Here is a 25,342-nt window from a genome sequence, read left to right on the forward strand (position 1 = left end):
AGCAACTCTCAAAAAAAAATTATTTTCCATTCATGGGATGCGGGTGTCACTGGCAAGGCCAGCATGTATTGCCCATCCCCAATTGCCCTCGAGAAGGTGGTGGTGAGCCGCCACCTTAAATGACTGCAGACTGTGTGTTATAGGTACACCCACAGTGCTGTTGGGAGGGAGTTCCAGGATTCTGACCCAGTGGCATTGAAGGAATGGCGATATATTTCCAAGTAAGGATGGTGTGTGGCTTAGTGGGGAAATTGGAAGTGGTGGTGTTCCAATGTACTTGCTGCCCTTGTCCTTCTACTTGGTAGAGGTCAAGGTTTTGGGACGTACTGTTGAAGAAGCCTTAGCATCTTGTAGATGGTACGTGCTGCTCCCACTATGAACTGGTGGTGGAGGGAATGAATGTTTAACATAGTGGGTGGGGTGTCAATCAAGCAGGTTGCTTTGTCTTGGATCATGTTGAGCTTCTCAAAAGGTTTTTGGAGTTGCACTCATTCAGGCAAGTGGAGAGCATTCCATCACACTCCTGAATCGTGCCTTGTAGCTGATGGAAAGGCTTTGTGGAGTCAGGAGGAGAGTCATTTACCATAGAATACTCAGCCATAGTATTTATATGGCTGGTCCAGTTAAGTTTCTGGTCAATGGTCAACTCCAGGATGTTGAATGTGGGGGATTCAGGGATGGTAATGCTGTTAAGTGTCAAGGGGCAATGGTTAGATTCTCTCTTATTGGAGATGGTCATTGCCTGGCACTTCTATGGTGTGAATATTCCTTGCCATTTATCAGCCCAAGCCTAAATGTTCTGCTGCATGCAGACATAGACTGTTTCAGAATCTGAGGAGTGCAATCATCATCGAACCTCCCAACTTCGGACCTTATGAAGGCAGGTCATTGGTGAAGCAGTTGAAAATGGTTAGGCCTAGGACACTGCTCTATGGAACTTCTGCAGCATTGTCCTGGGACAGAGATAACTGGCCTCCAACAATCAAAACCATCTTCCCTTGTGCTAGTTATGCCACCAGCTAGTAGAGAGCTTTCCCCACCGATTACTCCTGATTTCAATTTTACTAGAGCTCCTTGACACTCGGTCAAATGCTGCCTTGACGTCGAGAGCAGTCATCCTCACCTTACCTTTGGAATACAGCTCGTTTATCCACGTTAGCTGTAATGAGGTCTGGAGCAGAGTGGCCCTGACAGAACCCAAACAAGAGCATCAATGAGAAGGTTATTAATGAGTTAATGTCGACAACACCTGGTCACTTTGATAATGAATGAAAGTAGACTGATGGGGCAGTAATTGGTCATATTCGATTTCCTCTACTCTTTGTAGATAGGGCATAGCTGGGTAATTTTCCACTTAGTCAGGTAGATGCCTGTACTGTAGCTGTACTGAGCAACTTGGCTCAAGGTGCGGTTACTTCTGCAGCACAAGTTTTCAGCACCACATCTGGGATCTTGTTGAAACCCATAGCCTTTGCTGTATCCAGTGTGCTCAGCCATTTCTTGGTATCATGTGAGGTAAATCAAATTTTCTGAAGACTCATTTCTGTGATGATGGAGAACTCAGGAGGAAGCTGAGTCAACCGGTCAGTACTGAAGGCTAAAGATAGTTGAAAAAAAATTCTGCCTTGTCTTTTGCACTCGCGAGCTGGGCTCTGCCATCATTGATGATAGGGATGTTAGTTGATTAATTGCCTTCCACCATTCATGACTGGATGTGGCAGGACTGCAGAGGTTTGATCTGATTCGTTGGTTGTGGGATTGCTTAGCTCTGTATGTGGTATGTTGTTTCAGCTGCTTAGTCTAGTAGATTGTACATAAGCTGTTGCTGGGTAGATTATGTATACAGACCTTAAGCATTATCACAGGATGTGATGTCATGAGTCTGTACCTCGCGCTATTCAGTATTCATGTAGGTACCCTAGTAAGAAGACCCCTGTAAATAAACTCCTGTTACTTTGACCCAGAGTCTATTTTCCTCATTCAATGCTAATAGCACATTGACAAGATAGTACATGGTGGCAGCAGTAAAACAACTTTCCCAGCATAAGAAAGCAGAAGAGATCAAAGACTTCGACGAAAAATGGAAAAATCCATTTCATTACCAGAAAACTTCGAGCGAGCGGCGGGGCCCAACCAGGCCAAAGCATGGCCGAGATGCATTTGCAGATTTGACAGGTGCTGTTCCGCATCAGGTTTAACAGTACGATGGGACAAAGAACAGGTCAGTGTTTTGCTTTACGCCATGGGAGACAAGACTACCCTGGGGTCGACGATCCAGTGAGGTGATTAAAGCGTTAGGAGGTTACTTTCAGATCAAGAAAAATATAATCATGGAGCGAGCTAAAATCAACAGGTGCACTCAGAAAATCAGTGAAAGTATCGATTTGTTTATTACTGACCTGTATAGAGTAGTGGAGGATTGCGGCTATGAGAGGAACTGATTTGGGACAGAATAGTAGTCAGGGTTATAGATGAAGTGCTGTTAGACCAGCTTCAGTTGAAAGAAGATTTGACTTTGATAAAAACTATTTTATTGAGCAGGCAGGCAGAAGTACGAAAGGGTAATCGACTACTAGATCGGGGGAGTCCAGCCTTGGAAATTCTGGAATTAGTCAGGTCCATTGAGAAAACAGAGAGAAATGGTGCCAGAAAGCTCAAGAGGCGGGAGAGATGCCCACAGGCAGGAACTGAATTGCAAAAGGTGTGGCCGGGAGCAGCACCAGCGGGAAAATTGCCCAGCCCGGGAAGCTGAATGTTTCTGGTGCAAGGGAAAAGGGCACTTTCAGCATGTCAGTCACAGCAGAAAACCAATGCTGCAGAGTGGAAAAAAGATAGATAAATAAAGGAGGGTCAAACAATTAATACTCCCTTCTGTTGCAAGTTGTATTATTATTAATAGTGTCTTCATTAGTGTTTCAGGGACGATCCGGAGAAAGTCTCAGGCTCAAGTAAAGGTTAACTCAGACTGTTTATTATTTACATTATACTATATAGACACTCCTCAAGCCACTTAAGCTAGCATCTGCTGTGCTGCTCCTACTTCTTCTTCTCCAGCCTATCTCATGTGACTTACAGTGGGGAGGGTCTCTCTCAATGTCTTCTCTATTAACCCTTTACCTCATTATACTACACTTTCCTCGAAGTACAGGGGGAAAAAAACAAAGCTTGCTGGGAAGCAGAAATTCTAGTGGGAGGAAATAAAACTATTTTCAAATTAGATACAAGAGAAGCGGATTCTATCCTATCTGATCAAACACCTTGGCTGAGGAAAGAAAGGCTTAGGAAAATCAACAAAAAAAATTATACAGGCCAGGAGGGATTGAGCTGAAGGTTCTGGGAGAAATACAGACAACCTTAATACACAGAAACAACACAATCCTGGAAACCCTATATATCGTTAGGAACCAAGCCTGTTTGCTCCTTAGTAAAATAAAAAGCGTGCCTAGCCTTAAAGATGTTACACAGGGTGGAAGCAGATTGACCCGGAAAACTCTTCATTGGTGGTCTGAAAACTGAAACAAATGAAGAGGTACTTGAAGCAGTGTTTGGCAAATATGGAAGAATAGTAAAAGTCCTGCTGTTGACAGATCGTGAAAAAAAATAAGTCGAGGGGGGTTTGCTTTTATTACCTTCATAAGTCCTGGAGATGCAAGATATGCAGCCAGGATATGAATGGGAAGCCTTTGGACTGAAAACCCATTAAAGTAGAAATTAGACCAGCATTTGAAAATTGTAGATGACATAGACCACCTTCACCCCCAAGAAGCCGTGGTCCTCCTTGGAGGATTCGAGGAGGAATGGGAGGTGCGCCCCAAGAAAGTGGGCACAGTGAATGGATTCAGGAGAAAGTACAGTGCTACTTTAAGAGGAATGTACCACCACCTAAAATGCCCCTTCCTTCGAGGGCAACACGAAGTGAAGAAATGGGGGGGGAGCCAGGAAGAGGAGGTGGCTCAAGAGGACCTCCCTCACGTGAAAGGGACTGCTATGGTTCGCCTCCATCTCACGAAGAGATGATACCATCCAAAAGAATTGATGAAAGTTCAAGAGGATCAGGTACCAGAGAAAGCTGATGAACCGGTGGCACAACCAACAACAGATCATCCAGACAATGATGGAAACAGAGAACCTGAGTCATCCAATAGCTCCACTCACGCACAGCAAAGTGAGGAAGAAGAACTGAAAGACTCTACCCCAAACAAGCGAAAGAAGAGGAAGCTGTGGCAGAGTCACAAGAACCTCACAGCGTTACAGGTCTGATGAATGTAGTCAGAAACTTTGGGGGAGATTTAGTATAATGTACATAAACTGTTGCTGGGTAGATTATGTATATAGACCTTAAGCATCATCATAGGATGTGATGTCATGAGTCGGTATCTCGTGTTGTTCAGTGCTCATGTAACACCCTAGTAAGAAGGTCCCTGTAAAAAAACTCCTGTTCCTTTGGTCCAGAGTCTACTTTCCTCATGCAATACTAATAGCACATTGACATGTTGGTACATTTAGCATGCATGTAATCCTGTGTTGTGCCCCACCCAGCTGGCATCTCATTTTTAGGTAAGCCTGGTACTGTTCCTGACATGCTTCTACACTCCTCATTGAACCAGCGTTGGTCCCCTGACTTCATGGTAATAGTAGAGTGAGGGATATGCTGAGCCACAAGGTTACAGATTGTGGTGGAATTCAATTGTGCTACTGCTGATGGTCCACAGCATCTCATGGATGTCCAGTTTTGTGCTGCTAGATCTGTTCTGAATCTATCCCAATTATTAAATTAAATCAGTAAGGAATATCCCTCCCACCATCGAGCCTTGAAAAGGATTTGTCTGGAATCTCATTCCTCCCCAACATGAATCACTGTTAAAGATGATTATTTAGTCTCCAAGTATACATATTTAGAAATATGCGTCAATAGCGGACAAGTTGATCTTTCTTTTGTACCTGTATCCGGTAAGTTTTGATCCACTTCATCCAGCGATAAACCTGCTTGATCTCCCACAGTACTAACATGCTAAATGAATGGGGGAAAAAATTAATTAGTTTTTTCAACTAAGATGGCAGAGCAAATGCCTGAAACCAAAATGCAACTTTCTTTAGGGTTGAAAGAGTCCAAGAAAGTTAATCTCATAGCAAAAGGAATCATGAAACTGTGCCACAACAACTTGAGTAACCATTAATAAAGTATTGTGAAATGAAAAGGAGGAAAGAAAATGGAATCTAAATGATCCTGCACTGAAACTGTGGGACAAGAATGTTGATGCCACGTATCTTTTATCTATTTATTTAGAGATACAGCACTGAAACAGCCCCTTCTGTCCACCGAGTCTGTGCCGACCAACAACCACCCATTTATACTAACCCTACAGTAATCCCATATTCCCTACCACCTACCTACACTAGGGGCAATTTACAACGGCCAATTTACCTATCACCTGCAAGTCTTTGGCTGTGGGAGGAAACTGGAGCACCAGGCGAAAACCCACGCGGTCACAGGGAGAACTTGCAAACTCCACACAGGCAGTACCCAGAATCGAACCCGGATCCCTGCAGCTGTGAGGCTGCGGTGCTAACCACTGCGCCGCCCTAAGTCGCGTGCTGCAACCCCATACACTTCCATGAGTTGGGGATTTTCGCCTTCCCGGCCCAAGGCTCGCCTTATTTCGGCCTGCATGATTTGGTTTCATGTGAGATGTATGTCCAGTAAGGGAAATTATTTTATGCATAGAACATCTGATCTCTAAAGGAATTTTATCTATCAGCATTGATATCAAGAGGCTTGGTCAACGTGTATGCTGCAAGTTTCACAATGGGCCTGTTCTTGGGTTTTTTCTTCCCTTTTTTTGCTCTGTAAATTACAGTTGACAACTCAATACACTATTCAAAAGAAAATTAAGTCCAGGGCTGCACAATAGAGTACTTAAAGAAATGCTGGCACCATATCTGTCCTGAATTCTAGTCCTTCAAACCTTGTTCCTATTCTACCTTATAACTGATCTCCAGCTGTAAGTCAAATTGGACTAATTGCTTACTTTATTAATTTATGCATTTTAGAATATCAAAGTTTGGTCAGATCTACAAATGCTTCATTACTTTTAGTCAAAGTTTTCAGAACAGTGCATTACATAATGCTGTGCAATTCAAAGTACGATAAAATACAGTTTCTAAGTATCCAATGCCACCAGTCTCTGAGGCCAGTTTTAATATGGAACCCTTTTAAAAGCTAATTCTGATGATTAATTGCCAGTAGCTAAATGAGACACACAAATCAATTATGGGTGTAACTGATAAGGTCTCAAAGAAGCTATTGTAAAGAGCTCACAGTTTTGCCAATTCATGAAACACAATGATGTGGAGTTGATGCTGCCCTTGGTGTGTTCTATTAAAGGGCTGCAATACTTTAAACAATCTATTCATAATAAGTAACAAAAAAGTAAACTTTTTCATCTAATGTTAAAATGATACAATAAGCTTCAGACTTTTAAAAAAGGCGGGGGCGGGGGTGTGGGGGGGTGTGGGGGCGCCATGAGGCCTCGCGCTGCCAGCAATATCAGGTTGGGCCTTCCGAGCATTGAGGCCTGTGGCAGACCTCTAACGGAGGCATTTTCCGCCGACCCCCTACCCCCCTCCACCCCCCGACGTTGTAAAATTCAGCCCATCATATCAAAATATAATTTTCATTGCACAAATCCTTAGTTAAGAAAAAACAAGTCATCAAGACTCTTTACCTTATATAAGAATTATCAGTCAGCATATAAAGATTTTCTTTCTGCTCAACAAATACTCTAGGGTCAGCTCAGAGAAATTAGTTGCAATAGTTAAATCTAATTAGAGAGAGAGTTAAAGAATCAATTACCTCAACACAGGCCTTCTTGTCTGTATTGCCTGTTGCTGGACCAGATTCACAGGTAAGTGTTTCAGAACAAGATCCTAATGAAAAAGAAAAGTGTAGTAACTCTGACAGTGAAATGCTTAGTCATTACCTCCCAGAAGTGAGGTGGTACCATTTCAGTTGAAAGTCCTGCTATACTTTCTAATTCTTTTTGCACAATAGCCAATAAATTTGCCCTCATAGTAAATCAAAATCTGTTGCATCTTGTGTAATTAAATAACCTGTGTTCACATCACTAACATTTCAGTACCAGATACCAGAGTCAGTTAATTAATCTCCTTATTTAACCTTTCCCTAGAATTAAATAGAAGAGAATCACAGAATTTTGCAGTTCAGAGACAAATAGATTTGTCAGTATTTGGTGGAGCTAGCACATAATCACAAAGAAGTATGGTAAATGATTATATGTGCCTTGAATGATCAAATAATTTAGCAATTTACAAGACCAAACATCCATAATGATAAAAAAAAATTGAACAAAATTATTCTGAGCTAAGGTTAGGCAAGTATTTAACAGCACTTTTTTTTATTTTCCCCCCCATCATGTACTAGAAGTCATGACTTATAGGCACTGACTCCGTCATTCAATAAGAATGTGGCTGATGATATAACTCAACTCCACCCTCCTGCAGTATTCATTCCCATATCCCTCAATTCCCTTAGTATCCAAAAATCTGTCAATCTCTGTCAACCACTGAGCATCCACAGCCCTCTGGGTAGAGAAATCCAAAATTTCACAATGCTTTGAGTGAAGAAACTTCCCTCATCACAGTCCTAAATGGCTGACCACTTATTTATTTTTTATTTTTTTATTTAGAGACACAGCACTGAAACAGGCCCTTCGGCCCACCGAGTCTGTGCCGACCATCAACCACCCATTTATACTAATCCTACACTAATTCCATACTCCTACCACCTGTCCCTATATTTCCCTACCACCTACCTATACTAGGGGCAATTTATAATGGCCAATTTACCTATCAACCTGCAAGTCTTTGGCAGGGGCATATGTGGGAGGAAACCGGAGCACCCGGAGGAAACCCATGCAGACACAGGGAGAACTTGCAAACTCCACACAGGCAGTACCCAGAATTGAACCTGGGTCGCTGGAGCTGTGAGGCTGCGGTGCTAACCACTGCGCCACTATTCTGCGACTGTGACCCCAAGTTCTAGGATCTCCAGCCAGGAGAAACACCCTCCCAGCATCTACCACTTAAGAAGTTTGTATGTTTCAATGAGATCACCTTTCATTCTTCTAAACTATAGGGAATATAATCCTATTCTACTCAATCTCTCCTTTTCGGACAAGCCCCTCATCCCATTGCGCTCCCTCAAAGGCAAGTATATCCTTCCTTAGGTACTCCAGGTGTGCTTTCATCAAGGCCCTATATAAATGCAGTAAGACTTCTTTACACTGTGCTCAATCCCTTTGTCTGTTCAACTTGGTTACAGAACAGACTGTGCATTAACCACCTGAGTTAACAGATTAGCACCTTAAACAACATTGCCTATCCGGATCATGTGTCCATTTAGACTAAAATGGTACACACTTTGTAACATTACCAGAAACTGGAGGATGCTACGGATTCAGTCTGGCTATTTGTATAGATCTGAATTTATTTTGGCTCCTACATTACTCCAGTGACTGTACTTCAAAAGTACTTCATTGGCTACAAAGCGCTTTGAGACATCTGGTAGCTGTGAAAAGCACTATATAAATGCAAGTCGTTCTTTCTTTCTGTTGTAGCTTAAGGCCTGAACTGTTGCTTTTTCATGTTCACTGCATTTCTCCAAAAGCTTAGGCAATTTAAGAATTTTAGTGAGCTCCTAATTTTCCTTAGCAGTATTAGCAGTTTTAACTCCTCTGTTCTTAAACAGGACCTTTAATCATATGAATTGCCAGTCTGAATAGAAAATTTTGCATTCATCATGCTGTTACATGCAAATACATTTATAAGATTTTTCCCCACATGAATTAGATGATCATCTTATAAATTAATTTTAGTTTTAGAATACTAGGTTAATACTAGGACCAGATTTTCAAAGCTCCTCAGAAAAATTCATTGCCCAAGTGACGTCCCAAGTAAGTTACAGATTTGGTATAGAATCACAAGTCTGACTTTGTTTTACTGCCATCATAACTGGAGTCATCCCATGAATTATTCTCATTTTTGATTCAATAGAAATTATAGAAATGTCACAAGTGCATAATCATCTGAGGAGAATGTGGAAAAAGAGAGAGGATTAGTTGAAACTAGTCAGAAAGACCTAGAAGCTGGAACCAGAGAACCTACATTTAAAGAAAAATCACCATGTTCCCAAACAGACCCATTAGATGAGCACTTGAAACACCATAGCATACAAGGCTACGGGCCAAGTGCTGGAAAATGGGATTAGAATAGATAGGTTTGATGGCCAGCGCGGACATGGTGGGCCGAAGGGCCTGTTTCTGTGCTGTATAACTCTATGACTATTAGGTTAAGAACATTAAAAAAAGCATGAAACAAGAAAGGCCATTCATGATCTACTCATTTGGTTCTCACGGTACGCTCAAAATAATGTTCTATCCAAAATAAAAGAAGAATTATTATTTAATATATGCATTAATTAATGACAATGGGACTTCAAGGAGTTTAAATAGATAGTTTCCCTTCACCAGGTCCAAACTTCATCAGGACATTTTGAGCCATAGTTTGAAAAATGGATCCGGGAGGTAGGGGAAATTACTGTTCAAGACATTTCTATAAATAACTTTGTTGAGTTGCCAGTGCTACCAAACAAAACCACCCTGGATACTTAATAATTTTACAAGAAAATACAGCAGCCAACATGTAGGAAATATATTAGCCCGTTTCACAATATTGCAATTCCATTCCAAAAAAGGGCAAAGATTTTCAGCACACAAAGAATCATTAATAGCCTAGACACTTGAAAATAAATCCTTTAGAAAGCAACTTGGTTCACTTTAGAAAAAGGCAGAACTATTGACTTACATCATCATAACACAGAATGAGTACAGTGAGCAGCCAGCCTGCTTGTTGCTATGGCTACCATTCATCAGGATGTAAGACAATATTGTTTCAATACAATTTACGAACTGGTTCAAAGCGTATCTACTAGAGAATCAACTCACTTCACTTCTGTGAACAATGAATGATTTAGATAAATTCAAATAGACCCCTCTTTACACACAGACGTTAAGCACAAAATCTTATGGGAACACTCATGTTCAGTATAGAGATCCACAAGGTGTATGGAGTACTTTCACATAAAATATTATACATAACATAATCATGGGACTTATAAACAAACATTGTGCCAATCAATCCAATTAAAAATCTAAAGCTAGCTAGTATCAGACACACTATTCAACTGTTCTGATGAAAGGTCACAGATCTGAAATATTAACTCTGGTTCTCTCTCCACAGATGCTGCCAGACCTGCTGAGCATTTCCAGCATTTTCTGTTTTTAATTCAGATTTCCAGTATTTTGCTTTTATTGCACTATTCAATTGATTGCTTATTACAATGTTTGTAGTCAATAAAAGAATTAACAGAACCAGGAATTTGCTGTGTAAAGTAATCCAACTAATAATTTAAATCTACCCAGAATCAGTCACACTGTGTAATACTTATTCAACTACAGAATTTAAGAATTTGTAGATAACAAAATCTGCAGGAAAGGGAATGGGAGGACTTATTTGTCAGTAGACTGCTGTTTAACTTAAAAATTTGGACAACATTGGTTTGAATAAGTGACTAACTCAGATAGCTGGCCTTATATTAGTCTCAACTTTGTACTACATTGAACGATGGCCTGGATTTTCCTTTCTCAATAGCGACCAACGCTGAGAAGCTCGTCACTATCGAGGGACACAACAGCACAGCAACTTCTGGCAACCTCACTTATGCTGAAATCCAGGAGTTGCGGTGCGCCTCAATGGGCTCCAGATGTAGATGAAAATATCAGCAATAAAATTACAGTTCTTCACGATTCACTGCCATGAATGAAAGAGGGTCACAAAGAAAGTCTGGCTCCATCGTATCCCCTTTACCCACTCACCCCCATCTCACTCCCTGGCTCCTGTTCCCCCACCACACCCTCCCCCCACCCCCCGAACTCCTAAAACATGAAATTGAAACCTTTGGTCCAGGCTGATTTGAGAACATAAGAAATAGGAACAGGAGTAGGCCATAAAGCCCCTCAAGCCCATTCCGCCATTCAGTAAGACCATAGTTGATCTGATCCTGGCCTCAAATCTACTTTCCCATCTGTTCCCCAAAACCCTGGACTCCCCATAGTTCAAAAATCTGTCTATATCAGCCTTGAATATTTTTAAGGACCCACCCTCCATTGCTCCTGGGATAGAGAATTCGGAAGATTCACAACCCTCTGAAAGAAGAAATTCCTCCTCATCTGCGTCTTGAATGACAACCCCCCTTATTCTGAAAATATGCCGCTAGTTTTTGTCTCCCCCACGAATGGAAACATTCTCTCAGTCAAATGATGCCTTGATGTCAAAAGCAGTCAGTCTCAACTCACCTCTGCAGTTCAGCTCTTTTGTCCATGTTTGGACCAAGGCTGTAATAAGGTCAGGAGCTGAGTGGCCCTGGCGGAATCCAAACTGAGCGTCAGTGAGCAGGTTATTACTGAGCAAGCACTGCTTGATAGCATTGTTGATGACACCTTCTATTACTTAGCTGATGATTCAGGGTCGACTGATACGGTGGTAATTGGCCAGGTTGTATTTGTCCTGCTTTTTGTGGACAGGACATACCTAGGCAATTTTCCACATTGGCGGGTAGATGCCAATGTTGTAGTTATACTGGAACAGCTTAGCTAGGGGTGCAGATAGTTCTGGTGCACAGGTCTTCAGTACTATTGCCAGAATGCTGTCAGGGTCCATAGCCTTTGCAGTATCCAGTGCCTTCAGCCGTTTCTTGATATCACGTGGAGTGAATCAAATTGGCTGAAGACTGGCATCTATGATGCTGGGGACCTCAGGAGCAGGCCGAGATGGATCATCCACTCAGCACTTCTGGCTGAAGATGGATGCAAATGCTTCAGCCTTGTCTTTTGCACTAATGTGCTAGGTTGCCCAAACATTGAGGATGGGGATATTTGTGGAGACTCCTCCTCCTCTTAGTTGTTTAATTGTTCACCACCATTCACGGCTGGATGTGGCAAGACTGCAGAGCCTAGATCTGATCCATTGGTTGTGGGATTGCTTAGCCCTGTCCATCACATGCTACTTATGCAGTCTGGCATGCAGATAGTCCTGTGTTGTAGCTTCACCAGGTTGACACCTCATTTTGAGGTATGCCTGGTGCTGCTCTTGGCATGCCCTCCTGCACTCTTCATTGAACCAGAGTTGGTCTCCTGCCTTGATGGTAATGGTAGAGTGGGGGATATGCTGGGCCACGAGGTTACAGATTGTGGTTGAGTACAATTCTGCTGCTGCTGATGGCCCACAGCACCTCATAGATGCCCAGTTTTGCATTACTAGATCAGTTTGAAATCTATCCCATTTAGCACGGTGGTAGTACCACACAAAAGTCCGAGTGTATCAAGCCTGTGTCCTCAGTACTTTGCTCTATGGCAGTGAGGCCTGGACAACGTATGTCAGCCAAGAGCGACGTCTCAATTCATTCCATCTTCGCTGCCTCCGGAGAATACTTGGCATCAGGTGGCAGGACCGTATCTCCAACACAGAAGTCCTCGAGGCGGCCAACATCCCCAGCTTATACACACTACTGATTCAGCGGCGCTTGAGATGGCTTGGCCATGTGAGCCGCATGGAAGATGGCAGGATCCCAAAGACACATTGTACAGCAAGCTCGCCACTGGTATCAGACCCACCGGCCGTCCATGTCTCCGCTTTAAAGACGTCTGCAAACGCGACACGAAGTCCTGCGACATTGATCACAAGTCGTGGGAGTCAGTTGCCAGCGTTCGCCAGAGCTGGCGGGCAGCCATAAAGGCGGGGCTAAAGTGTGGCGAGTCGAAGAGACTTAGCAGTTGGCAGGAAAAAAGACAAAAGCGCAAGGGGAGAGCCAACTGTGTAACAGCCCCAACAAACAAATTTTTCTGCAGCACCTGTGTAAGAGCCTGTCACTCTAGAATTGGCCTTTATAGCCACTCCAGGCGCTGCTCCACACACCACTGACCACCTCCAGGCGCTTACCCCTTGTCTCTCGAGATAAGGAGGCCAAAGAAGTGCCACACAACACAATGGAGGGTATCCTCAATGTGAAGGCGGGACTTCGTCTCCACAACGACTGTGCGATGGTCACTCCTACCAATACTGTCATGGACAGATGCATCTGAAGTAGGCAGATTGGTGAGGACGAGATCAAGTATGTTTTTCGCTCTTGTTGGTTCTCTCACCACCTGCCACATATCCAGTCCTTTAAGACTCGGCCAGCTCGGTCAGTAGTGGTGCTACCGAGCCACTCTTGGTGATGGACATTGAAGTCCCCCATGCACAGTACATTCTGTACCCTTGCCACCCTCAGTGCTTCGTCCAAGTGGTGTTCAACTTGGAGGAGTACTGACTCATCAGCTGAGGGAGGGCGGTAGGTGGTAATCAGCAGGAGGTTTCCTTGTCCATGTTTGACCTGATGCCATGATACTTCATGGGGTCCGGAGTCGATGTTGAGGACTCCCGGAGCAACCCCCTCCCGACAGTATACCACTGTGCCGCCATCTCTGCTGCGTCTATCCTGCCGGTGGGAAAGGATATACCCAGGGATGGCGATGGCAGTGTCTGGAACATTGTATGTAAGGTATGATTCCGTGAGTATGACTATGTCAGGCTGTTGCTTGACTAGTCTGTGGGACAGTTCTCCCAACTTTGGCACAAGCCCCCAGATGTTAGTAAGGAGGACTTTGCAGGGTTGAGTTTGCCATTGTCGTTTCCGGTGCCTCGGTCAATGCCGGGTGGTCCGACTGGTTTCATTCTTTTTTATTGGCTTCGTAGCAGTTAGAGACAACTGTGTGGCTTGCTAGGCCATTTCAGAAGGCATGTAAGAGTCAACCACATTGCTGTGGCTCTGGAGTCACATATAGGCCAGTCCAGGTAAGGATAGCAGATTTCCTTCCCTAAAGGACATTAGTGAACCAGATGGGTTTTTACAACAACCGACAATGGTTTCATGGTCATCATTGGACTAGCTTTTAATTCCAGATTTTTTATAATTGAATTCAAATTCCACCTTCTGCTGTGGTGGGATTTGAACCCATGTCCCCCGAGCAATACCCTGGGTCTCTGGGTAAGCAGTCCAGTGACAAAACGCTACGCCACCGCCTCCCCTTGTGTGGCGTGAATGGTGGTGTTTGGGACATTGTCTGTAAGATATGATTCCATAAGTATGACTATGTCAGGCTGTTGCTTGACTCGTCTGTGGGACAGTTATCCCAATTTTAGCACAAGCTCCCAGATGCTAGTAAGGAGGACTTTGCAGAGTCGACAGGATGGGGTTTGCCGTTGTCATTTCCAGTGCCTACGTCGATGCTGGGTGGCCCGTCCGGTTTCATTCCTTTTCTCAGACTTTTTAGTTGTTTGGTACAGGTGAGTGGCTTGCTTGGCCATTTCAGAGGGCATTTAAGAGTCAACCACATTGCTGTGGGTCTGGAGTCACGTGTAGGCCAGACCAAGTAAGGACGGCAGATTTCCAGATGGGTTTTTACAACAATTGACAATGGTTTCATGGTCACCATCAGACTAGCTTTCAATTCCAGATTAATGGAATTCAATTTTCGCCATCTGCCGTGGTGGGATTCAAACCCATGTCCACAGAGCATTAGCCTGGGCCTCTGAATTACTAGTCCAGTGACATTACCACTACATCACTGCCTCCCTCTAATGATGTTGTACCCTAAGGGATGTTGCAGCCCAGGATGAAAAAATATTTAAAACCATGGATTTCACAATAGCATTGGTCTTCAACAAAAAAAATTAAATCCTACTTTCAGTGGAGAAGACACCATTTTGCTCCCACTTCCAACAGGACTGTATTCTGGCAATGGATACATGCTAGTGTGCTTGGAGGCAGAGGAAGCAGAACTGGACACATTTATTTCAGGTGGGAGATTCTTAGGCCATCAGGACAGAGAAGGGACAGATACATGAACTGTCCATCCTTGATCCCATCAGAGCTTTGCATGACTGCTAGAAAATGGTGGAGTATTAGCAGAGCTGGGCCCCACCCCAAAATCTCTCCACTCCAAAATCCCTCCACACACGCTCCGCTCCCCCCACCCCCAACCACCACATCCAGATCGGATAACTTTCATGCTGAAAGCAAAATAGGTACTTCAGGACAATGTAACCCAGCTGACGGGAAATGAAAAAAACGGCAAAACTAAAACAATGAGAAGTATAAAAGTACGTTGTTAATAATATAATTATTATTGGCTAACAAGATTTTTTTCTGTAACATTGGAAATGAATTGTAAAGCTGTAATTCATTACAAGATTTCTCATGATGTCATCACCCATGACAGTAAACCTTAAGTGACCCATGATTGCCAGTGCAGATCTGAAACTGAATTAGTTATTCGTTGTGCATAAGCTTACTTTTTTGGAAAACAAATCTGTTTTTCCTACCATTTCCTACTAGGAAAACAGCCATCACATATGATAGACATGGATTAAAGAAGGCAAAAAGGGCAGTAATACTGATGAGGCACATCAGTGAACGTATATCAGGTGCTGCAAGACAGAATCCATAATATTACAGACTGCTGTGCTTTTTTTAGTACTGAAATGTTACTGAAGTCAGATTTTCATGCTCAGGTGAATAAAGCACTCGTGCTACTCTGTATTTTACTGACACAGCAGAAGTTTGCTAATGAGGAAACAACATCTCTTTATCCAATCTTTATCCAAACAACATCTCTTAAACACCATTGATAGCATGGTACTGAATACTTTGATAATCTTTCTATAATTGCCTAGTCACTAGGCCATCTTGAACAACAGGATTGCATTAGCTAAAAACAGGGTGTAATGCTGACGAATGAGCTTCTTAACACCAGGTCTTACAAGTCAACAGTTGGAGCTTTAGCAAACTCTACTCAAATCACGTTTTAGAAGATGGTTTTCATCAATGCATCTTCCATATGTCCCTGTTCTTATGCATACTGAAAATGAAAGTATGTAATGTAAGGAAAGTGTGCTAGTTTCTATGTAGTTTTTGATACTGAGTTTGGATCCATGCAGCACAGGAAAATATACAAAAAAAACCTGTTTTAATTTTTAAAAAGGTAAAAAAAAATGAATCTATTCTCAGAGTCATAGAGTTACACAGCACAGAAACAGGCTCTTTGGCCCATCACGTCTGCGCCGGCAATCAAGCACCTATCTATTCTAATCCCATTTTCCAACACTTGGCCTGCAGCCTTGTATGCTATGGCATTTCAAGTGCTTATCGAAATACTTGTTAAACATTGTGAGGGTTCCTGCCTCTATCATCCCTTCAGGCAGTGTGTTCCAGATTCCAACCACCCTCTGGGTGAAAGGATTTTTCCTCAAATCGCCCCTAAACCTCCTGCTCTTTACCTTAAATCTATGCCCCCTGGTTATTGACTCCTCCGCTAAGGGAAAAGTTTCTTACTATCTACCCTATCAATGCTTCTCATAATTTTGTTCCCCCTCAGCCTTCTCTGCTCTAAGGAAAACAACCCTTGCCTATCCAGTCTCTCTTCATAGCTGAAATGCTCCAGCCCAGGCAACATCCTGGTGAATCTCCTCTTCACCTTCTACAGTGCAATCACATCCTTCCTAGTGTGGTGCCCAGAACTGTACACAGTACTCCAGCTGTGGCCCAACTAGCATTTTATACAGCTCCATCATAACCTCCCTGCTCTTATATTCTATGCCTCGGCTGATAAAGGCAAGTATCCCATATGCCTTCCTGACCACCTTATCTACCTGTGCTGCTGCCTTCAGTGATCTATGGACAAGTACACCAAGGTCACTCTGACCCTTTGTACTTCCTAGGGTCCTACCACCCATTGTATATTCCCTTGCCTTATTAGTCTTCCCAGAATGCATCACCTCACACTTCTCAGGATTAAATTCCATTTGCCATTGCTCTGCCCATCATACCAGCCCATCTATATTGTCCTGTAATCTAAGGCTTTCCTCCTCACTATTTATGACACCACCAATTTTCATATCATCTGTGAGCTTACTGATCATACCTCCTATATTCACATCTAAATCATTAATGTACAGTACAAACAGCAAGGGTCCCAGCACCAATCCCTGCGGTGCACCTCTGGTCACGGGCTTCCACTCGCAAAAACAACCCTCGACCATCACCCTCTGCCTCTCGCCATAAGCCAATTTTGGATCCAATTTGCCAAATTGCCCTGGATCCCATGGACTCTTACCTTCTGAACCAATCTCCCATGCACGACCTTATCAAAAGCCTTACTGAAGTCCATGTAGACTACATCAACTGCTTTACTAAAATAAAAGCAAAATACTGCAGATGCTGGAAATCTGAAATAAAAACAAGAAATGCTGGAAATACTCAGCAGGTCTGGCAGCATCTGTGGAAAGAGAAGCAGAGTTAACGTTTCAGGGCAGTGACCCTTCATCTGAACTGCTTTACCCTCATCTACACACCTAGGTCACCTCCTCGAAAAATTCAATCAAGTTTGTTAGACATGATCTCCCCCTGACAAAGCCCTGCTGACTAACCCTGATTAATCCCTGCCTCTCCAAGTGGAGATTAATCCTGTCCCTCAGAATTTTTTCCAATAGTTTGCCTACCACTGATGTTAGATGCACTAGCCTGTAATTACCTGGTTTATTCCTGCTACCACATTCGCTGTCCTCCAGTCCTCTGGTACCTCACCTGTGGCCAGAGAGGATTTGAAAATTTGTGTCAGAGCCCCTGCAATCCCTCCCTTGCCTCACAAAACAGCCTGGGATACAGCTCATCTGGGCCTGGGGATTTATCCACTTTTAAGCCTGCTAAAACAGCTAATACTTCCTCCCTTTCAATGCTAATTTGTTCAAGTATATCACAATCCCACTCCCTGATCTCTACACCTACATCGCCCTTCTCCATTGTGAACACCGATGAAAAGTAATCATTTAAAACCTCACCTATGTCCTCCGACTCCACACGCAGATTGCCACTTTGGTCCCTAATGGGCCCTACACTCTCCCTGGTTATCCTCTTGCCCTTAATATACTTATATAATGCCTTGGGATTTTCCTTTATTTGCCAGCCAGTGTTTTTTCTTCGCTCTCCTAATTACTTTTTTAAGCACCCTCCCACAACCCTACATTTTCTACACTCCTCTAGGGCCTCTGCTGTTTTCGGCACTCTGAATCTGCCACAAGCCTCCTTTTTTCCCCCTTATCCAATCCTCTATATCCCTCGACATCCAGGGTTCCCTGGGCTTGTTGGTCCTACTCTTCACCTTTACGGGAACATGTTAGCCCTGAACTCTCACTATTTCCTTTTTGAATGACTCCCACTGGTCTGATGTAGACTTTCCTACAAGTAGGTGCTCCCAGTCCACTTTGGCCAGATCCTGTTTTATCATATTGAAATCATCCTTCCCCCAATTCAGTACTTTTATTTCTAGTCCCTCTTTGTCCTTTTCCATAGCTACCTTAAATCTTACAGAATTATGGTCACTATCCACGAAATGTTCCCCCACTGACACTTCTACCACTTGTCCGGCTTCATTCCCTAGGATTAGGTCCAGTACCGCCCCTTCTCTTGTAAAACTTTCTACGTGCTGGCTCAAAAAGCTCTCCTGTATGCACTTTAAGAATTCCGCCCCCTTTAAACCTTTTGCACTAAGACTATCCTAGTTGATATTGGGGAAGTTGAAATCCCCTATCATTATTACCCTATTATTTTTACATCTCTGAGATTTCCCTACATATCTGCTCCTCTATCTCTCCCTGACTGTTTGGAGGCCTGTCATACACTCCCAGCCAAGTGATTGCCCCCTTTTTGTTTATAAGTTCTGTCCATATGGCCTCATTTGAGGAACCTTCTAAGATATCATCCCTCCTTACTGCAGTAATTGACTCCTTGATCAACAGTGCAATGCCACTGCCTCTTTTACACCCTCCCCCATCACACTTGAAGATTCTATACTCTGGAACATTGAGCTGCCAGTCATGTCCTTCCCTCAACCATGTCTCTGTGATAGCAATAATATCATATTCCCATGTGTTAATCAACGCCCTCAATTCATCTGCCTTACTAGTAAGACTCCTTGCATTGAAATAGATGCAAACCAGCCTTGCATTATTCCTTTGTGCCTTAACAGGTCTATATTTGCTCTCAAACCTCCGAGCAAGGATGTTGGTCCCGTTCCAGTTCAGGTGCAACCCATCCAACCTGTACAGGTCCCACCTTTGCCAGAAACAGACCCCGTGATCCAGGAAACTAAAGCCTTCCCTCCTGCACCATCTCTTCAGCCACGCATTCATCTGCTCTATCCTCCTATTCCTATACTCACTAGCACGTGGCACCGGGAGTAATCCAGAGATACAATCTTTGAGGTCCTGCTTTTTAATCTGCTACCTTGCTCCCTAAATTCTTGTTGAAGGACCTAATCCCTCTTTCTACTTATGTCATCAGTACCAATGTGTACCACAACCTCTGACTGTTCACCCTCCCCCTTCAGAATGTCCTGCAGCCGCTCCGTGACATCCTTGACCCTAACACCAGGGAGGCAACATACCATCCTGGAGTCACTTTTGTGGCCACAGAAAGGCCTATCTGTACCTCTTACGATAGAATCCCCTTTCACTGTTGCTCTCCCCCTCTTTTTCCTCACCTCCTGTGCAGCTGAGCCACCTGTGGTGCTAAAGACTTGGCTCTTGCTGCATTCACCTGGGAAGCTATCTTCCCCAACAGTATCCAAAGTGGAAGATCTGGTAGATAGGGATATGGACCTAGGGGACTCCTGCACTACCTGCCCAGTTCTTCTACTCTGCCTGGCGGCCACCCATTCCCTTTCTGCCTGAGCAGTCTTTATCTGCGGTGTGACCACCTCCCTGTACTTGCTATCCACTTCACAGTCTGTTTTGGCTGTTAAAAACTGTAGTGTAGATTCAAAAAAACCCTGTGCATTGCTGAACCAGTTTTAAAATGAATGCTCAAACTCTGCAATAAAAAATATCAAAGGTGCACAATTAAGATGAGCAGAGCTATAGAATAACAGGGATGCTCTCAGATGTCCTTCTACTCTCATGCTTAGAAGGAAAATTTTCCCCTTCCCTCATACATCCACAAATATATATTTCTCCACTGCTGTGCATCTTTTCCCACATCTCTATCAATGCCACTGTATTGCCAGTTCCAAGAAAATGTGCTCATGAGTGGCTGATCGCCTCAGGATACTAAACACAGGTTTCAGTAAATCCGAGCGGTATTATATTCACCCTGTACCTAGCTATGCAAAACCCACACTTGTGGAACCTGCTCACACTAATAAGAGTCTAGCATGAAAAATGTTAAATACAGGTTGGAAACAAAAAAAAACTGAAATAACATGAGAAGGAATAAAATGTAACCATTACAAGGGAACTTTAGATACAAAAGAAATTCCAGTATAGGAATGTATTCTAGTTTTCACATTGTTTTTTTAAATCTAGTTTGGATCCATGTAGTACAGGGAAATAAACAAGAAAAATTATGTTTAATAAAACAAAAAGAAGCATGGGTAAAGAAAAGCCAATTAAAACATGAGAGCATTATAACTCATTTGCCAATTGCCCTGCTTGGGTGTAGCTTGTGAGCTTTTACTCACGTCCCGACATCGAACATTGTTTTCATTCAGTGTTCCATTACATTGAAGGAGGAGACAGTGGACCATTATGATTAGGGCCCTACCAAATTCACAGCCGTGAGAATTGTGGCACAGACATGAAATCTTGGGTCCACCGTGAAATCGGCCACTTTGTGAACATCACACATTTTATTCATTGACACAAGGCTCACCTCGCTAATTGTTGGGCATGTTGCTAACATTGCATGTTTTAGTGATTGACACAAGGCTCTTTTTTAAAAATATTCTTTCATGGGACGTGGGCACCACTGGCCAGACCAGCTTTTGTTGCCCATTCTGAATTGCCCTTGAATTGAGTGGCTTGCTAGGCCATTTCAGACGGCAGTTAAGAGTCAACCACATTGCTATGTGTCTGGAGTCACATGTAGTCCAGACTAGGTAAGGATGGCAGATTTCCTTCCCTAAAGGACATTAATGAACCAGATGGGTTTTTACAACAAATCTTGGCTCCTTCCCCTCCCCACCAGTGTCACGCCTGCTTTCCCCAGACAGAGAATTGACGGCGCAGGAGTGCTGGCCACCGTGCCGAAGATTCAGCTGGGGAGGGGGGCGGCGGCCGCCATGGAGCCTCGCCACCGCTGACAGGATGGGGCAGAGCTCTCCCGGCATCAAGCTCTGTTGCAGGCCACTACCGCAACCACCTTCCGGCCCGCGCCCAACACCACCACCACCACCACGGAGCCTGATGTCGTGGGCTTGGTAAATGCCAGCTCATAATTTCTCTTGTCAGTGAGCTGTGAAACAGTGAGTTTGGTAAAGTTGACAAACTGGTTAGCTACATTAAAAAGCTCATCAATACTGCCCCAGCCGTAAGCTTCAATAGAGGCAACATCTTGCAAATGCAGCTGAAATGGCTGAAATTGGGGAACAAATCATTACCCTGTCTCCAGAGCCAGTAATTACACGTTGGAATTCGTGGCTTCAGCAGTATCATGTCATGCAGCTCAGACTTTATCTCAGAAGAGTTCACACTGACACTGAAAAAAACAGGTTTAACAGATATTGTAACCCTTCTAAACGTTTCTCAGCTCAATGAAGAGGTTCAGTTTGTTCCAAGAATGCTACACGACAGTTCTGATGAAAGGTCACTGACCTGAAAGGTTAACTCTGCTTCTCTCTCCACAGTTGCTGCCAGATCTGCTGAGTATTTCCAGCATTTCTTGTTTTTATTTCTGATTTATAGCATCAGCAGTATTTTGCTTTTAATGTAATTGATTGATTTAATCATTTGGTTTGAATCTCAACACGTCACCATCCACAAAGCTTACATTAAAGTAATGGATGTACAGTCAAATGAACAGCATGTTGATGACACTGAATTAAATGCTTACGCTCAACGGGTATTTTCTTGCATTGCAAAGAAGCTCAAACAATATTACTGCAATGGGGAAGAGTTAAGCAGTGAAGAAAAAGCAGTTCAGAGGTTTCAATAACCTTCTGTGGTGTTCCTGAAAGCTGTGTGTATCTTTGATCCTGCACAAGTGCACCTGTTGATGGTGGATTTAAACTTGTTTGATGCGATTCCTGGCTTTGACAAGAACTGTAGGCTGGAGATTCCTGCTTTTTAAAGCATTGCAAAAGAAGCAGATTGTACTTTGCCTGTGCTGCAGTTTTGGAACTCTGTGGAATGCAGAATCCCCCACCTTGCAATGCTAGCATGGCACTGTCTGACAATTCCAAAAAAATCTGCGGATATGGAGAGAGCTGTGTCTAAACATGAACAGATGTTCACAGCGCAGAGACAGGGAATGAAGTCGGAGGCCAGATTTTTACCCTTGGACGGGAGCCGTCCACCAACTCAAAAGTCAGTGGCGAACCTGCCTCTGTCTGGCCTGGGGATAGGATCCGCATTTTGCAGGCCCCAAGCCTTTAATTGGTCTGAGGCGGGACTTCCACCTCATTGAGGCAATCAGTGGCCAATCAGTGGGCCAGCAGCTCTTAGTCCCGGCAGCACCACCAGGAGCGGTGGCAACTGCTGGGACTGCAACCCAGCCATCACAAAGAAGAAGCTTGTACCAAGGTAAGTTTTTGGTGCCTCGCCGGGGATGATCGGTCGGACCCCTGCGAGGCAAGGGTGGTTGACTGGGGGGACAGGGGGTGGGGGGGATGATTGAAGCAGCGGAAGCCGCCCTCCATTGGGCACAGGGTGTCTGATCATGAGGGCCCCCCTCCCAGGCCATCAGAGAGCTGCCTGCTTTTGTCAGGCGGCTTCTCTCAGGCCTGGACCGCCTGACCGGCCACAGGTAAAATGCCTGTGGTGGTGGGCGGAAGCCCTTAAGTGGCCACTTAAGGGCCTTGATTGGCCTGGAGCGGGCGGGACTTTTTTGCCACCACCGCCCTACATAAAGTGGTGGCGGAGGTGGAAGCGATTTGGGAAGGGCTCCCCAAGCCTCCCGCTCCATATTACGCACCCCCACCCCTGCCACCTTCCCACTCTTTGGGGGGGGAATAAAATTCCGGTCAGACAGTTGCAGGTTGCTCTTTGCTCACATTCAACTGCTGACATCAGTGAGTAAAGAAAGTGACCTGTTTATAGCCAGCTTTTTACAATAGTTTTTGAGTATATAATAAATGCCATTTGAAACCAGAAACCTCCCTTAACTTATATTTTGTTTTAAATAGATCATTTTGATGGTTTGTTGCAACACTGTGAAATTTACAATTTAAATATGTGAAATCGTGAAATTCACAATTCTTAAAATGTGAGATTTGAAGTTTGTTAAATTTGACCGTGAATTTGGTAGGGCCCTAATTATGATTCACTTTACCTGCTGTCAGACAAACATGAAATCACCTTGATTACAGATATAAACATGCTTAGTGGATTTAATACAAATTTTTAGAAATGCCATGAAGAAAATAATGGGACTTAAGATAAACAAATCTCCAGGACATTAAAAGAAATAGGTGAGAAAATTGCAGAATCATTTGTCATAATTTTCCAAAGCTGTCAAGATTCAAAAATTGCATATTTTCAGTGTAAAATTCCAAATGTCAATTCTATTACTTAAAAAGGGAGGGAGAAACCAGGTAACCATAGATATATCAAATTAACATCAGTTGTGGGGAAGTTAGTGGAATATTTAATGATGGACAGAGTGACTGAACACTTCAACAAGTATAAGCTGACCAGAGTCAGCATGAATATGTGAAGGGGAAGTCATACCTGAGAAAAATAATTGCAGTTTTGAGGTAGTCACAACTATGCTGGATAGGGGAATGTTTACAGATATTGTCTACATGGAGTTCCTGTTTGCAACCTATTCTATGAAAGCATTTGATAAGTGTATGAGACAGAGGGGGGAATTTTTACCCCAGGAACAGATGAACTGGGTCCAGCTGAGAAGTAAAAAAGAATTTGTAATCTCAAAACCAATCCTACTTCACCTACTTCCAGTTTAATAAAGACAGGTCAGTGTGCAGGCGGCTAATCCGCTTTCAGGAGATGGGTAAGAGGTGGTGGGCGGGTGGTGGTGTCGTGGTGAATCATTAGAATCTTTTATAGAGGTTTTCTCCATTCATTTTAACACAGATTTTTTTGTCTAACCCTTGGGAAACCTGGGGAGATAAAAGGAGACAAGAGGACCAGATCTATAGGTCCATGCATTTTCAGCACAGCTTGTGGGCCAGGAGGAGCAGAAAGGTTTCTTCTGGGCCCAATAGGTTTACTTGCTTCCCTCATCACGACTAGCCAAATCCCACCTCCACAATCTCTGACCACTCCCATCCCTGCTTTAAGAAGTTGTAAGTGAAGGTCACCAGAGGAAGTGATGTCACGTTACACATGATCAGGGAGTTATGGGCGTAACCCGACAGAGTGAGATGTGCTTGCACAGTAACTGTTTGCATATATATGCTTTAGTTCGGTAGTAATAAAACCCACTTTTTTTTGGTATTACTTGTAGTCCTGTGAGTCTTACAATAGTTCACATTCCAAAGGAACAAATAATATATGGTGGCAGAGGAGGGATATATCTTTTCTGAAGAGCACCAAATATTATACCACAATGTCTGATTTATTCTGAAGAACACACTAAAAGAGAACAAGGAACAGCTGATTGCCTACTTGGAGTGGCTGAAGATCCAGGAGCGCAGCTGGCAGAAAACCCAACAGCAATGTAGCGAGCTAGGACCACAGACCACACACCCTGGGAGATGTTGAAACTCTGAGTATAGTAGACAATTTGCCAGGAGATCGGAGCTTTCAACCGGTCTGGTAGTGGGTCGAAAAATTGGAAAAGCAGTAGGTGAAGCCATTACGGTTTTAGTTTTCCATTCTTTTTTGCTTCAGAGTGGGGCCTAAGCCAAAAAGAGAGGGAAGAACTCAACAGCGCCACTGGACTTCCAAAGCACATTGAGAAAGCCTGGTTGTGGCAGCTGCCGCTACTGCAAGATGCAGCTGGCTATAGGAAAAAAACTCTCTCAGTTAAAGAAGAAAGTTCACAGTTAAAAAGAAACTGAGCTCTGCAGACAGAAAGCAGTTGTGCTGTCTCACTCTTAAAGGGGCAGGCCTCCATAACATGAATCTGTCTAAACAAGAAAAAAGAAATGTGCCTGTGAAAAATGAAAACCTGTAAAAAGTGCTATATTTATTTTTAAAAAGCAGGATTATTAAG

At 43.5% G+C, this 25,342-nt stretch overlaps 1 protein-coding gene across 3 annotated transcripts in view; it reads right to left on the reverse strand.

The window, feature by feature from the left end:
- arhgef28a (Rho guanine nucleotide exchange factor (GEF) 28a) overlaps positions 1-25,342 on the reverse strand; it is a 564,358-nt gene that overhangs the window by 338,032 nt on the left and 200,984 nt on the right. For all 3 annotated transcript variants that reach the window (XM_068029539.1, XM_068029540.1, XM_068029541.1), the window contains exons 8-9: positions 6,854-6,927; positions 4,942-5,011 (exon numbers count right to left, since the gene is read on the reverse strand). In XM_068029539.1, coding sequence (XP_067885640.1) covers positions 4,942-5,011; positions 6,854-6,927 — 144 coding nt within the window. The remainder of the gene's footprint in view (positions 1-4,941; positions 5,012-6,853; positions 6,928-25,342) is intronic.

This window comes from Heterodontus francisci, chromosome 4 (assembly GCF_036365525.1).
Source record: "Heterodontus francisci isolate sHetFra1 chromosome 4, sHetFra1.hap1, whole genome shotgun sequence".
Lineage (NCBI taxonomy): Eukaryota > Metazoa > Chordata > Chondrichthyes > Heterodontiformes > Heterodontidae > Heterodontus > Heterodontus francisci.